The sequence below is a fragment of the Mytilus californianus genome, unplaced genomic scaffold (genome assembly GCF_021869535.1).
Source record: "Mytilus californianus isolate M0D057914Y unplaced genomic scaffold, xbMytCali1.0.p SCAF_23, whole genome shotgun sequence".
NCBI lineage: Eukaryota > Metazoa > Mollusca > Bivalvia > Mytilida > Mytilidae > Mytilus > Mytilus californianus.
In genome coordinates this window covers 6250861-6268902 of record NW_026262672.1, presented here as the reverse complement: position 1 = coordinate 6268902, position 18042 = coordinate 6250861, and the positions used below count along the sequence as shown (strand labels likewise).

Genomic DNA, 18042 nt, shown 5'->3' with positions numbered 1-18042 from the left:
AAAAATTCAAAACTGAAAGTCCCTAATTAAATGGCAAAATTAAAAGCTCAAACACACCAAACGAATGGATGACAACTGGAATATTCCTGACTTGGTACAGGCATTTTCCTATGTAGAAAATGGTGGATTAAACCTGGTTTTTAAGCTAGCTAAATGTCTCACTTGTATGACAGTCGCATCAAATTCCATTATATTGACAACGATGTGTGAATAAAACAGACATAATAGGTAAAAATGTCAGAAATAGGTGTACAGCAGTCAACATTGTGTTATAATCTTAATCATTATAAAAACAAACAAATATGTAACAAAGAAGCACACAAAGGCATATAGACAAAGCATTTTAGCAAAAATGAAAGACAAGAATACAATAATGTTTTACAATAGCACAATAATGAGATGTATAAGTACAAAGTCACGTCAAATGTATATCAATAAAAACCGACTAAACACACAAAGTAATATTCATAAAGACAAGTAAAAGAATACCATAACACGTTATTAAGATGATAAACAACGTCAGTACCCAGAATCTATACCTCAAGACCATCGTGTATTTTTTGTGAAAATTGCTACGGAATATTTATCAACGAGGTCTTGGTACCTTCCGATGAACTTTTTTTTTGAGAAAAATGACAAGACGTTCATTGACATACCCCTGGTTCATCAACTTTCTGCTCAGACAGTCACATTGTAAAATGATTAATGAAGAAAGTGGATGATTTCAGGTTACATGTAATACAATTATTAAGAATAAGTGACCGATTAAACGTTATATCGAATACATTTATCTACAAAAAGTTGTCGAATTTATTATAAAATATAGTCAAATAATCAACAAAGAAAGTGGTCGATTTAAGATGACATCTAATAAAATTATTAAGAAAAAGTGACCGATATAAGGTTACATCTAATACAATTATCCTTTACAGGTGGTCGAATTTATTGAAAAATATAATAAATTTAACAATTAAGAAGTGAACGATTTAAGGTTACATTTTATATAAAATAACCTATAAAAATGTACAAGTTTAATGTAAAATTATCAATTCAAAAAGTGGCAGAGTGAAGGTTACATCTAATAAAATTATCTAGAAAAAGTGACCAATTTAAGGTGACATCTAAAACAATTATCTTTTACATAAGGTCGAATTTATAGAAAAATTTTAATTAAATTACCAATTAAGAAGTGAACGATGTAAGGTTACATTTTATATACAATTATCTATAAAAAAATGTTCAAATTTAATGTAAAATAATCAAATCAAAAAGTGGCAGAGTTAAGGTTACATCTAATAAAATTATCTAGAAAAAGTGAACGATTTATGGTTACATCTGATACAATTATCTTTTACATGTGGTCGAATTTTTTGAAAAATGTAACAAAATTAATATTTAAGAAGTTAACGATTAAAGGTTACATTTTATATACAATTACCAATAAAAAATGTTCAAATTTAATGTAATATTATTAATTCAAAAAGTGGCAGAGTGAAGGTCACATCTAAATTGTATAATATAGTAAAATTATCAATAAAGAAAGTTGCCGACTTAAGGTGATATGTAATAAAATTGACCGATATCAGGTCACATCTAAATTGTACAATACAGTAAAATTATCAATAAAGAAAGTTGCCAAATTTGAGGTGACATGTAATAAAATTATCTACAAATGTGACCGATTGAAGGTTACATCTAATACAATTATCTAGAAAAAGTTGTCGATTATATTGTAAAATATAATAAATTAACAACTAGGAATTGACTGATTTCAGGTTACATCTAATAAAATTTACTACAAAAAAAGACCGATTTATGGTCTCGTCTAGTATAAATATCTTTCAAAGGTGACTGATTAAAGGTTACATCTTAAACAATTATCATTGAAAATTAGTCGAATTGATTGTAAAATGATTAATGAATAAAGTGGCTGATTTCAGAATATATGTAATACAATTATTAAGAATAAGTGACTGATTAAACGTTACATATAATACAATTATCGAAATAGAGTTGTCGAATTTATTCTAAAATATAGTCAAATTATCATTAAACAAAGCGGTCGATTTAAGTTGGTATCTCATAAAATTATCAAGAAAAAGTGACCGATTTAAGGTTACATCTCAAACAATTATCTTTTACATAAGGTCGAATTTATAGAAAACATATAATAAAATTAACAATTAACAAGTGAACGATGTAAGGTTGCATTTTATATACAATTATCTATTAAAAAATGTTCAAATTTAATGTAAAATAATCAAATCAAAAAGTGGCCGAGTTAAGGTTACATCTAATAAAATTACCTTAGAAAAGTGACAGATTAAAGGTCACATCTAATACAATTATCAATAAAAAGAAGTCGAAATGATTGTAAAATGATTAATGAACAAAGTCCCCGATTTCAAGATACATGTAATACAACTATTAGGATAAGTAAAACGTTACATCTAATGCAATTATCTATAAAAAGTTGTCCAATTTATTATAATATATAGTCAAATAATCAATAAAGAAACTGGTCGATTTCAGGTGACATCTCATAAAATTATCTAGAAAAAGTGACCAATTTTAATGAAAAAATATATCAAAAATAACAATTAAGAAGTGAACGATTTAAGATTATATTTTATATACAATTACCTAAAAAAATATTCAAATTTAATGTAAAATTATCAATTCAAAAAGTGACAGAGTTAAGGTTACCTCTAATGAAATTACCTAGAAAAAGTGAACGATTTAAGGTTACATCTAATACAATTATCTTTTACATGTGGTCGAATTTATTGAAAAATATGATAAATTTAACAATTAACAAGTGATCGATTCAAGGTTACATTTTATATACAATTACCTTTAAAAAATGTTCAAATTTAATGTAAAATTATCAATTCAAAAAGTTTCAGAGTTAAGGTTACATCTAATAGAATATCTAGAAAAAGTGTCCATTTTAAGGTCACACCTAATACAATCATCCATAAGAAGTATTAGAAAAAAGTAAAATCACAAAAATACTGAACTCAGAGGAAAATTCTAAAATGAAAGTATCTAATCAAATGGCAAAATCAAAAGCTCAAACACATCAAAAGAATGAATGACAACTGTTATATTCCTGACTTTGTACAGGCATTTTCTTATGTAGAAAATGGTAGATTAAACCTGGCTCTTAAGCTAGCTAAATGTCTCACTTGTATGACAGTCGCATCAAATTCCATTATATTGACAACGAAGTGCGAATAAAACAGACATAATAGGTAAAAATGTCAAAAATAGGTGTAAAACAGTCAACATTGTGTTATAATCTTAATCACTATAAAAACAAACAAATATGTAACAAAGAAGCACAAAAAGGCATATAGACAAAGCATATTAGCAAAAATGAAAGACAAAAATACAAAAAAATGTTTTACAATAGCACAATAACGGGATGTATAAGTACAGAGCCACATCATATGTATCAAAGAAACACAAAAAGGCATATAGACAAAGCACATTAGCAAAAATTGAATGACAAGAATACGAGAATTTTCATAGATTAATAACACAATGACGGGATGTATGAGTACAAAGTCACGTCAAATGGATATCAATAAAAAAACAGACTAAACACTAAAAGTAATATTCATAAAGACAAATAAAAGAATACTATAACACAACACGTTATTAAGATGATAAACAACGTCAGTACCCAGAATCTATACCTCAAGCACTTCCGATGAACTTTTTTTTAGAAAAATGACAAGACGTTCTATGACATACCCCTGGCTCATCAACTTTCTGCTCAGACACGAATTGATTGTAAAATGATTAATGAGGAAAGTGTGTGATTTCAGGTTACATGTAATACAATTATTAAGAATAAGTGACTGATTAAACGTTACATCGAATACAATTATCTACAAAAAGTTGTCGAATTTATTATAAAATAAAGTCAAATAATCAATAAAGAAAGTGGCCGATTTAAGGTGATATCTCAAAAATTATTAAGAAAAACTGACCGATATAAGGTTACATCTAATACAATTATCTTTTACATGTGGTCGAATTTATTGAAAAATTAATAATTAAGAAGTGAACGATTGAAGGTTACATTTTATAAAAAAATTGCCTTTAAAAATGTTAAAATTTAGTGTAAAATTATCAGTTCAAAAAGTGGCAGAGTTAAGGTTACTTCTAATAAAATTATCTAGAAAAAGTGACCGATTTAAGGTTACATATAATACAATTATCTTATAGAGGTGGTCGAATTTATTGAAAAATATTATAAGATTAACAATTAAGAAGTGAACGATTTATGGTTACATTTTATATACAATTATCTATAAAAAAATGTTCAAATATAATGTAATATTTTTAATTCAAAAAGTGGCAGAGTGAAGGTCACATCTAATAAAATTATCTAGAAAAAGTGACCGATTTAAGGTCACATGTAATTCAATTATCTAGAAAAAACGACCGATTAAAGGTCTCATGTAATACAATTATCTCCCAAAAGTGACTGATTGAAGGTTACATCTTATACAATTATCTATGAAATGGATGCGCATGTGTGAAAGAAATGGTCGTATATTTTTTCGCTCTTACAATTTTGAATTTCAAAATGGATTATGATGTGTTTATATGTGATTTTTTGACAAACTTTTAAGTACATTTTGGTGGAAATACTATAGACATTCTATATGAGTCCCCAGAAAAGTGATAAAACAAAAAGGAAGAGAAAGAAATCAAACGGACAGAACACAAGTGGTGAGAAACCAAATAAACAACGACATCCGAATAGTGCTCACACTGATAGAAATAGTGTAAACAAAAGTAAGAATTTAAAATCTACTGACAATCCAATTAAACCTGATTTAAACATGTCAATACCAAATACTCCTGTTTATGAATCTCCAATGGTCGAACATAATAGACAATACCAGCAATTTCCTAACATGCAGAACCCAAACTTCTTACAAGCCTCACCAACATCATCAACCCTAGGTTTCTATCCTGGAACTCCACAAAATACATACATGCAGCCAATAATGCACTCGACTATGAATCCAACTGTTGTAGATAGCGGAGGGAAACTTGATCATTTAACCAAAAAAATAGACATGATATGTGAGAAATTATCAAACATTGATAAACTTGCTGAAAAACTAAATAAATTTGATAAATCTGTAACAAGTATGGTTAAAAGTGTCGAGAGTATCAATAAAAGAGTCGACGAGGTTGAAAAAAGTTTGAACTTTATAAACACAGAATTTGAATACAACAAAAAAGATGTCCGGGAAGTTAAAAACAGCTTGTCTGAGATTCGCTCCGAAAACATAGAAGCAACCGAAACTATTGCCAGACTCCAAAATGATCTCGAAGATCTCAATGAAAGACAACTAGATCTACAAACTAGGTCGATGCGGGAAAATTTGATTTTTACGGGTATCCCAATGTATGACAAAATTGAACAGTCGGAAGACACTGAGAAAATTATCCAAAATTTTATGACATCGGAATTAAAAATGGCAACCTTACCGGAGTTTCATCGAGCTCATCGTTTCGGACAAGAATACACGGAAAAAAATCCTGACGGGTCAGTTAAATTTATTACTAAACCAATAGTATGTAGATTCGTAAATTTCAAGCAGCGAGAACTCGTACGGAAAGCGGCTAGTGAATTAAAGGGCACAAAATACGGCATAAATGAACAGTTTCCAAAAGAGATAAACGACCGTCGGAAGGCTCTGTGGCCCCACTTCCAAGAGGCACGTCGTCAAAGGAAAAAGGCTTTCTTCAAAAGAGACCGCTTATTCATTGAAGGGAATGAATTTTCACCAAAAGACACCACTAAAGAAATGGACACTAACGATAGACAGACACGTTCACGCCACCAACAAAACGAACAAGGTGCTCGACCGAGAGAATTCAACCAGCCGAAATATTCACGATCCCGTGGAGGACCCCGAAAAGGCCAGCACTAGGTATACCGTGGAGGATTAAACAGTACCGTTAGAAGTGACCAATGTAATAAAACTAGCGACCTTCACTCGTGTTCATTACCTGTAAATAAAGATATTGATGTTAACAATAAAACTATTGAAATCCTTTCATTAAATGTATGTGGTATTAAAACCAAACTTTTATATCCTGAATTTAAATCATTTTTAGATAAACATGACATTGTTTGTTTAACAGAAACAAAACTAGATGATGTAGATGAAATAGATTGTGAAGACTTTATTTTTCATTATAAAAACAGAAAGAAGCTTGCGAATCACAAATCTGGTGGTATTGCTTTGGGTTGTAAAAAATATTTAGACAAATATATTAAATATATTCAGTCAGATTGCCAGTTTGTACTTTGGTTTAGTATAGACAAAAAAGTTTTCGATTTGCCAAAAGATGCAATTTTTGGAATTATATACATCCCACCTGTAAATTCTTTATATACATCCGAAGATGCATTTACTGAAATTGAATTTGAACTGCAAAATTTTTGTAATAAAACAAACTACATTATTATGCTTGGCGATTATAATAGTCGCACGGGAAATTTGTCTGATTTTTATGACACTGATCCAGATCATTCATTTCAAAATAATTTCACAGATTATGTTGAATTTAGTGATGTTGGTATTTTAGATGAACTTGGTATACCAAGACTTCGAAATAGTATAGATAATGTAGTAAATGGATATGGAAGAAAGTGTATTGACTTTTGTAAAAATAACAAAATGTTTATACTTAATGGTAGAATGGAAAAAAACAGAACAGGTAACCCAACTAGTAGAAATTCTAGCGTTATTGATTATGTGTTGAGTTCTTCTCACTTTCTATACAAAATTTGTAAATTTGAAGTGTTACAGTTTTGTAAACTTTTTTCGGATGTACATTATCCATTGTCTTTACAATTGTATACTAATGATGAAACAAAAGACAACTTGTTAACCAACACATTTTGCTGTGGTAATGAAAAAGTTAATAAGTGGAAAAATCAAAAAAGTAATGACTATAAGAATAATATAGATAGAGATAAAGTTGATGATATATGTAATAGATTGTCTGCATATGTAAATGATGTAAATAATGTTACTAAATATGATGTGAATAACATTGTTACTGATATTTGTGATACTTTAACCGAGTCTGCTAAGGCAACATTCGGAACTTCAACATTTAATAAAACTATGTTTAAGTGCTCAAAGAACCAGTTTAATAAAGAATGGTATAATAAGGACTGTAAAAAAGCCCAACGAGAATTTAGAAAATCTCAGAGGTTATACAAACATTATGGGTCGAACATTTTTAAAGTAAGACTCAGACAGAGTGAATTACACTATAAAAAAGTTATGGATGTAAATATAAAAAAATATAATACTGAAATGAGTAAAAAGATGAAGGAATTAAAAACAAAGAATCCAAAAGAATTTTGGAAATTGTTCAATAGAGGTAGAACAAGAGAGAAAAGCAATATTTCACTGCAAAATTTATTTGATTTTTTCAAGGACTTAAACAAAAATAAGTTCGAAAATGAGTTTTTGATAGAGAACGATATAAATTCTGACACGGTGAATGAAAATTTGAATTGCCCAATTACACGGGAGGAAATTATGAAAGCCGTGAAAAGGGCTAAAAATAATAAATCACCGGGTGAAGACCAAGTGATTAATGAATATATTTCTTCTTCTCTTGATTGTATGGTTGATATTTATGTACATTTGTTTAATATTGTATTTGATACGGGAATCTTGCCTGAGGCTTGGCTTATTGGAAACGTAATACCTATTTTCAAAAACAAGGGGAGCAAATTGGACGCCAAAAATTATAGGCCTATTACACTTTTATCTTGTCTAGGGAAAGTTTTCACGTCTATTCTTAACGATAGACTTGGTGATTTTATTGAAAATTATAATATCCTAAATGAAAATCAAGCAGGTTTCCGGCAAGGTTATTCCACAACGGATCATATTTTTTCATTATATGCTTTATTTGAATTACTACGGATGAAAAAGAAAAAACTCTTTTGTGTATTTGTCGATTTTGAAAAAGCTTTTGATTTTATACATCGAAATTCATTATTTTCTAAACTGATATTGAACCATGTAAACGGAAAATTTCTAAGAATTATTAAAAACATGTATGATGATGTCAAATCTAGAATTGCTCATAATTCAGAAGTCTCTGATATCTTTGCCTGTGAAACAGGCGTTAGACAAGGAGAAAATCTTTCTCCTCTGCTTTTTTCACTATATCTAAATGATCTACAAGAATTTTTAGAAAATTCTAATATTGATGGAATTCAGTCTGTTACACTTGATATTGAGAACGAACTTTTTGTATATTTTAAAATTTTTCTATTATTGTATGCAGATGATACAATACTACTTGCGGAATCTAGCCATGACTTACAATGTATGTTGGATAAATTTTCAGAGTATTGTAAAGAGTGGAAACTAAAAATTAACATCAATAAAACGAAACTTATGGTATTTTCAAGAGGTAGAATACCTCGAAACTTGATATTTAATATAGATGGAAATGAAATTGAGATAGTCAGTAGCTATAAATATCTTGGTATCATATTTTCTAGAAGTGGCTCATTTCTTTCCACCAGAAAATATCTACGTGACCAGGCGATTAAAGCAATGTATGCTGTAATAAAAAAATCCAGACTTAATAATTTGTCGATCGAGTGCCAACTAGATATGTTTGATAAGGCTATTGTTCCTATATTAACATATGGGTGCGAAATATGGGGATTAGAAAATTTAGATATTCTTGAGAGAGTTCATTTGCGTTTTTGCAAGCATATATTACGTCTAAAAAATTCAACCCCAAATTTTATGGTGTATGGTGAGCTGGGAAGATACCCTATTTCAGTTACCGTCAAGTCACGCATGATTAGTTTCTGGTGTCGCTTACAAGAAGGAAAAGAGCGCAAAATATCATGTTTATTATATAATCTGTTATATGTTAATCTCAATAATTATGGTTATGAAAATAAATGGTTATCTTATATAAAGAACATTTTTAATGACTGTGGAATGTCTAATGTATGGCAAAGTCATTATGTATTTCAGAAACGCTGGGTTGTATTAAGTGTTCAGCAAAGATTAAGAGACCAGTTCACTCAAGAATGGTCATCAGAAATGAACAATTCGCCAAAGGGTTTATGTTATAGATTGTATAAAAATGTTTTTAAATTTGAACACTATTTGTCAGTGCTACCATTCAATTTATTAATAACCTTATGTAAATTTAGATGTGGAAATCACCGTTTGCCAATTGAGACGGGAAGGTGGCACAACACACCAAGATCTGATAGATTGTGTCACCTTTGCGACTCAGTTGACATCGCTGACGAATACCATTATATTATGTCTTGTAATTTTTTCAAAGACGATAGAAACAAATATTTACCGCAATACTGTAATTCTAATGTAAATGTTATAAAATTTAAACAAGTATACTCAAATCGAAACTGTGTTGAACTTGAGAAACTCTGTAGATTTATTAAATGTATTTCTGTGAAAGTCTATCCTCCTTGTTAAAACAACTATTGTATATTAATTTATCTTTTGTCCAAATATATATTTATAATATTAATTAACAATATTCTGTATTTCACACATGCTATATTCAATATTTGTTATTATTGTGATATTTCTTCTCTGTAACTATGTATTTGGTTTATGAGAATAAAGATCATTCATTCATTCATCTATGAAAAGTAGCCGAATTGATTGCAAAATGAGTAATGAAAAAAGGGGCCGATTTCACGATATATTTAATACAATTATTAAGAATAAGTGACTGATTAAACGTTACATCTAATACAATTATCTATAAAAAGTTGTCGAATTTGTTATCAAATATAGTCAAATATCAATAAAGAAAGTGATCGATCTAAGGTGACATCTCATAAAATTATCTAGAAAAGTGAACTATTTAAGTTTACAGTTAATACAACTACCTTTTACATATAGTCGAATTTATTGAAAAAAAAATAAAATTAACAATTAAGAAGGGAACGATTTAAGGTTACATTTTATACAATTACCTATAAAAAATGTTCAAATTTAATGTAAAATTATCAATCAAAAAGTGGCAGAGTTAAAGTTACCTCTAATAAAATTATTTAGAAAAAGTGAACGATTTATTGTTACATCTAGTACAATTATCTAGAAAAAGTGACCGACTTCAGATCACCTGTAATGCATTTATCTATAAAAAGTAGTCGAACTGATTGTAAAATCATTATTGAAGAAAGTAGATGATTTCATGTTACATGTAATACAATTATTAAGAATAAGTGACTGATTAAATTTTACATCTAATACAACTACCTATAAAAATTGTCGAATTTTTAATAAAATATAGTTAAATAATCAATAAAGAAAGGGGTCGATTTAAGGAGACATCTAAAATTATCAAAAAAAAAGTAACAGATTTAAGGTTACATCTAATACAATTATCTTTTACATGTGGTCGAATTTATTGAACAATGTAATAAATTGAAATATTAAGAAGTGAATGACAAAAATACTGAACTCAGAGGAAAATTTTCATAGAACAATAACACAATGACGGGATGTATGAGTACAAAGTCACGTCAAATGGATATCAATAAAAAAAAACAGACTAAACACTAAAAGTAATATTCATAAAGACAAATAAAAGAATACTATAACACGTTATTAAGATGATAAACAACGTCAGTACCCAGAATCTATACCTCAAGCACTTCCAATAAACTTTTTTTTAGAAAAATGACAAGACGTTCTTTGACATACCCCTGGCTCATCAACTTTCTGCTCAGACACGAATTGATTGTAAAATGATTAATGAAGAAAGTGTATGATTTCAGGTTACATGTAATACAATTATTAAGAATAAGTGACTGATTAAGGTGGATCCCTACAGATAAAGCAATTTTTTTTTTCACCAATGATTTTTTTTTTAAATTTGCATACATATACTATGCAATGGCCTCTATCAAAATTTGAGTTAAAAATATCATGTCACCAGATTCGTTTCCATGGTAACGGCCACCAAAGTAGGCACATCACATATGTGAATGAATACATACCTGAAGTAAAAATCCTGGATTTTTTTCAGGCCTTTGAAAGTATTTTGAAAGGTTTGTTCTTCATTTAGTACATAAATAATGTTGAAAATGTAAATAAAACTCAAATAATAGCAGTTTTATACATATTTATTAAATCCCGCCCCCATTTCGTCTACAATAGCGCAAATGAAAAACAAAGATTTTGTTAAAATTTTCTATTTTTCTTAAAGGAGTAGGCCCAGTAAGACCCCTTTTTGGCCCCAAAATATAGCAGTTTTACAAAATTGTTAAAATGTAAATTTTTAGCTATTTATTGGAAAGAAGACTACTTCTGTTACATAAATATGGGCTCTTTTTGACAATACAATGCACATGTATCGGATACTAGCATCATTAAGTCATGCTAAGTTACTGAAATCTTCGAAATTTTAGCATTTTGGTTAATATTTAGACGGTTTCCGTCTGAAATGGAAGTGGCCGCATTTGTGTTCATTCTTAATATCTAAATGTAAGTTGTATTTGATGATAATACATAACATATATTAAGGTTGAGAATGAACATGGATGCGGCCACTTTCATTTTTGACAAAAACCATCTGAAAAGTGACATATTATGGCATATTTGATAGATTTTTCATATTTAAGCTTGAATTTGAGCGTCTTTAATGACTAAATCAGTTCAAATCTTTCACATACACTAATTGAATCGACTGAAGTAGACACTTAAGTGTTTAAAAAGTGTTCAAAATCTTTCATCAGATGAACCTGAATTGTGAGGCCAAAATCGGCCTTTACCGGACCTACTCCTTCCCAAAAAATTGGTCCAATGATTTTTTTTTTTAAATTTGACATGATATGATCCAAACAATGAGCTTTGAAAAAAAAATTAAAAAAATATAGGTCACCAGACTATTTTTTCATCTAAAAACATTTTTGTTACCCATGCCGACACAGTAATCAACAGCAATTCTTTGTATTTTTTCAAAATTTGTGTAAACAAAGTGTTACACATGTTTCAAAATCTTTTGTTGAACCTACACATATCAATAAAGTTTCACATATGAATCAAAAAGAAGACATTTTTTGTTTTTATGTACAACGGTTACCATGGCAACCGGACAAGAAGAAGTATAATTCTAATTTTATGTATACAAAGTGTGGTAAATATTGTCATATCTTTTGTAAAAACCTAAACACAATAACATAGATTAACATGAGAATCAAATTAAAGCTGTTGTTTTGTTTCTAGGAACAATAGTTACCATGGCAACCAGGTAAGACGTAGGAAAATTCACAGATTATATAGAATTTTTTTTCTTTCAAATATTGATTTATAAGTACGAGTCAAGCATGTAAACAGATAAAAAACTTTCATGATTTTTTTCCCCTGTCATAAATTAACAATTTTTGTTTGATGCAGCATACATATTACTTGCCATGGTAACATTTATACAAAAACTGACCATAAAACATGAATATATATACAAAATTCAGTTTTCCTCCTTTGGGCCACCCGCCTCTTTACTGTGAATAATAATGTAAATTTTCACACCTCACTGATAATTATCAAAGTTATGCCAACATATAGTTTTCAAATAGAGTAATATTAAATGATAGAAAAAAAAACCCTATATATCATCAAAACTCTAATTTGTAGCAACATAACAAGTTATAACATATATAATATTGTTTACTTCTCTGGTACTGTCAAAAACTGAATGATAGGTCCAGCATATTTAGCGCTCACATGATTCTCTGTCAAAATAGCTTTTACTCCATTCTCATCTCTAGCCTTTGCAATCTTTAAATGACACAAATGGACTCCACTTCTTGCCAATTTTGAACATATCAATGTATTTATAATTTTCATATCAATTAAAGGTTTAAATGATATCTTTGCATGGTTATAGTTCAGATTGTAAACATCTTCATTGATACAGTTTTCCTGAAGCTTAACCTCAAAATTTTTTTCAACGAAAGAACATCTTCTTTTGCATTATGTCCACTGTAAGTCGACTGTAAAATTTCATTAACAAGAGTCTGTTGCTTGTAATTTAGAAAAGTTGAAAACAAATGGAATTCCTTCAATCTATTCTCTAACACCAACATATCAAAATTAGCAATATTATGTCCAACGAATATAGGTCTGTCATTAAGTTTTAAAAAATCAATGAAATCTAGCAATGACTGCTCAGCAGAACATGTTTCAACTATTGTTCATTTTACATACATTTTGTTTGAAGAATGTGAAAATGTTATACCAGTTATCGTACTTGCTTCTTGAGTAATTTCCGTTCTTGGAATAAAATAACGTTGAAATGTATTTGAACCACAGGCTGCAGCAATTTGAGTTATGTCACTATTCCTTGACAAACCATTAGTTTCCAAATAAAAAAATACAAAGTTGTCAGACTCATTTATGGTTAATGGTGAGGGTATTTCCTGGATATCTGGCATAGGTTCATTAACTTCTGCATTGTTTTCATAAGTTGTGCCTTCTTTTACCTTTGACCTAAACTCAGATTTCTTCTTTTGTTTTTTCAATTGAATACGCCTTCTTTTAAATTCTTTGGTATTTTGCCTTTCTCTTTCTCTTTTCAATTTCTTGTCCATTCTTTTACCAATTCTCAGTGTATGTTGTCCTGGAGACAATAAAGAAGCCTCATTTACCTGAAATATTTTAAGATTTGTTAGCATGGATATATAGCATCAAGAAATTTGAAATGTTTTATTTAAAAATCATGCAATTAATTTTTGTAGACATAATATTCTTATATGATAAGCATATCAACACACACTTGAATGTGATTGGTCCTTAAGAGTATCTTTTCTAGGTTTACACTTTGATAAAACATGTTGCCAAAATGTCTTACATGGCCTATGGAAACATAACATTGAAGTGTATGCATGCAAGACACATTCAAAAATGGTAAAATTAGTTTATTCCATGTTGTTTATTTCATATGAACAGTTTCACTTCCATTCAAGAACCTGTTTCAGATTGCATTTAAAAGGGGATGACCATTTTTTTCTGCGTAAATATTTTTTATTACCATTTTGTTTCCAATTACTTGTTTAATTTATTCATTTACCTTTGACAGCCATGTATAGCCTTCATTCTTCTGTAATACTGAGGCAGATAACCTATTGCTTAATGATGATGATCCACCATAAAACCTATAAATAAAACATATATAATAAAAGCATGGTTTTAAATCAAGGTTATTATGTATAATTGAGTTAAAAAACATAAATCTTTTTTACATAAATAAGGCCATTAGTTTTCTCAGTTGAATTGTTTTACATTGTCATTTTGGGACCTTTTATTGCTGACTATGCGGTATGGGCTTTGCTCATTGTTGAAGGCCATATGGTGACCTATGGCTGTTAATTTCTGTGTTATTTGGTCTCTTGTGTAGAATTGTCTCATTGGCAATCATACCACATCTTCTTTTTTTTAGATTAAGACAAGTACAATAGAAATCTAAATATACTTTTACTGTAAAGCGAGTGTGTTAAAACATAAACTGTTATCACAGAGATATGTCTCGCCTTTTTATAATTTTGATAATGCAAATGTTGAAATTAAAATAGCAATACTTTAACATGTAAGTTGTGCAAATATTCAAAGTCGATGAATCATGACTGAAGGTACATGGCTAAACAATCTCCATGGAATGAGATGTGCCAATGCTAATACAACTGCATACCAAATACCATTGACTTATTATAAGTCGTTCCCTTTAAACAAACCTAAACACAAACATTAACTTGTAAACTATGTAAAAGTTTAAAAGTCAATGAACCATGATCAGGGGTGGGGCTATATAATCTCCATGGAAACGATACTTGCAAATGCCAATAAATTTGCATACCAAATATCATTGACTTAACATTAGCAGTTCATCTTAAACTGATCTAATCACAAACTAATACATGTAAACTAAGCAAAAGTTTCAAAGTAAATAGACCATGACTGAGGGGGCAGGGCCAAATATTCTCCATGGAAATGAGATGTGCTAATGCTTATACAACTGAACACCAATTAACATTGGTCTACCACTAATGGTTCCCCTTGAACTGACATAATCACAAACTAATACATGTTAACTTAGCAAAATTTTCAAAGTCTATAGACCATGACTAAGGTGGCGGAGCCAAATAATCTCCATGGAAATGAGATATGCCAATGCTTATACAACTGCATACCAAATATTATTAACCTACCACTAGTGGTTCCCCATAAATTGACCTAATCACAAACTAATACATGTAAACTGTGAAAAGTTTCAAGGTCTATAGACCTTGACAGAGGGGGCGGGGCCAAATAATCTCCAAGGTAATGAGATGTGCCAATGCTAATACAACTGCATACCAAATATCATTGACCTACCACTAGTGGTTCACCATGAACTAGACCTCATCACAAACTAATACATTGTTGACGCCGTCGCCGCCGTCAACGACGCCGGAAACAGCATACCTATGTCTCCAGACAAAAATGATCCTTTTCATCAATATGTAAGTGCAACCCCTATAGAATTGAATGCATCTTATTAACACGGTCGTGTTGGTGGTGGTGGTGGGGGGGTGGTCGTGTTCAAATTTTACATGCCACAATAGAGTGCTTACATTTCAAATGTTCTCATTGTTATCAAATCTTGGCCAAAATTTCAAATAAAACATAGTCATAAAAATTTAAACTAAGGGGCAATAACTCTTATAATGGGTCAACAGACGATTTCTTCACTGATGTAAGAGATTTTCTGTAATAAGAAGTTGATCAAATAGTTTAAATATACTCCTAGCTGTTTTTAAGATAACTGTTCTAAGTAAACTTTAGATTCAGAGGAGAAGATTTATATAATTAAAATCTTAAAAAGTTAACAGAAAATAATTGAGAAAAGTTCACTTCACCGTTTTGTTTAGGTGAGAAATAATCGAAAAAAAATATTATAATAAATCAGTCTGGTTATAAGTTTTTTATCAAATATTTACCGTGACTTTGGGGCTTTGCTTGCCACAATCTGGTTGAAATTTTCGTTTCCCTGTGTTGATCCCATATTCTGCAATGTTCCAGCTCTAGTACTATAGTAGTATTATTTATAGATTTTTCTTTTGGCATTACAACACGATTGATATCACTCGCTTGAAGCTAAGCTTTTATAAATGTAAAATCTACATAGCAAATATGAAATGTCATTGCTAAATAAAAGTGGTAAAAAATGATGTGAATATTTTTTTGTTTTGTATGTTATTTGCATTTATATATACATTTTTTACATAAATTGGATTTAATCAAGTATTTACATGTATAGTCATTACTTAACAAACATAAGATCCTTTTTTATTAGATGTAGTCTTTTGCTCATTAATGAAGGTGTATACATTTACAGTTACCTATTATTGCTGACACAATGTCTGCAATTGTCCTAAGGAAGACTGAGTTGTCTCTTTGCATGGCAATCTTACCACACCTTCTTATTTTCATATGCATACCAATTTTAAGGTGTGTTATTATGTCTTACATGTACCTAATATTTTCTGGGTCATTCTTATATGTACACAATTCAGCATCTGTACATAAAGTGTGGTCTCCAAAAATGTGTTGGACTAATCTGCTGAAGGCACTCTTTATGTTTTCTGAGGAATGGTTATTTTCTTTGATGGCATACATAAAGCATCGTACAAGGTATGGTATGACTTCTGGGTGTTTCAATTCCTTAAACGTTTGAGACAAATCATACAGTTTCTTAGAAAAACCTTTCTTGATATGGTTCTGGTCATCTTTCTTTTGCAGTTCTTTAAAATCAACCTTTAATCTTGCTGTTGTGGTCGAATCATTATCAGCATGGAGAACATGAATAGGACATCCATTATCCTTCAGATTGTGGGTCATCTCTAAAGCCATATCAGGTTCCATGCCTTTACTTGTACCCTGCCAATTCTTGCTGCAGTCATGTGAAGGGACTGTTTCTTTTCTACCCATATGGTATTCACAGACTTTGCAATTCCGGCTTCTATGAGAGAAGTCTATGACTTTACCCGTCATTGAACCGATCATGCTGGCATGTCCTAAAATTTACGATAAAAAGATTATTTTGAGATACATGTATGCAATATTACAAATATTCTAATATGATTTGCATATCAACAATTACTTGAATGTATCTATCCATTAAATTTTCTTCTGATAAATTAACTCATATAAAACTGAATAAAATTCAGATTCCTTATAATATAAAAATTACAAAAAAAAAACGCAAAGTGAATCATCCCATGAACATAGGCGAATGCTTCTAAAGTTATCACAAAGTAATTATTATGTTAAGAATTTACAAGCTCCAATGTGACCTTTAGATTTTATTTACCTAATGATAATTGTGGACAAATTAGATTGACCCAGTAGTTTTAGAGGAAAAGAATATGTTATTGTTTTAGTGGGCAACCTATGACAAATTCTAGAATTCTTTGTGATGACGGCTGTTATAGTCATATGTATGATATTGTTGCATTACAGTTTTGAAGGTTAATATTTCATTACTGAACTGTCAAGATGAAGCACAGGAAAAAAGCCCTGTTTATTGATAATATTTTTTTTATTTTGTCTCTGTATAGTTTGCAATTTTGTTGCATGTACATGTACATTTACTCCATATCCTGCTATTTTTTTTATACATATGTTTATATTGCAATTTATATTCATAATTGCTTTATTCTTGTGTTTGTGTGATGTATTATGTATAGGGAACATCTTTTTTTATTAATAAAGTTAAAGCCTAAACTGTTTAAATTTACCTGTATTACTATCATAATTCCAACCAGTACCCCGCTTTTGCCATCCTGCATCAAAACTGGCTTCAACCTAAATGACAAAAAATAGAATTAATGAAAGAACATGCTGTTTTCAATTATTTTGTAGCTATAAACATAGTAAATATAAAATTAAATGGAAAATTAGGCTGTCAACATTGTTATTTGTAATAATAAAT

General features: G+C 29.7%; 1 protein-coding gene across 1 annotated transcript; it reads right to left on the bottom strand.

The window, feature by feature from the left end:
- Positions 1 to 13267: 13267 nt before the first annotated feature.
- Positions 13268 to 16973, bottom strand: LOC127732280 (uncharacterized). The gene is made up of 4 exons (XM_052241356.1): positions 16798 to 16973; positions 16049 to 16138; positions 14143 to 14227; positions 13268 to 13720 (listed from the first exon to the last, which is right to left on the bottom strand). Exons 1-4 carry the CDS (start codon positions 16971 to 16973, stop codon positions 13268 to 13270), a joined length of 804 nt encoding a protein of 267 aa, XP_052097316.1.
- Positions 16974 to 18042: the final 1069 nt, after the last annotated feature.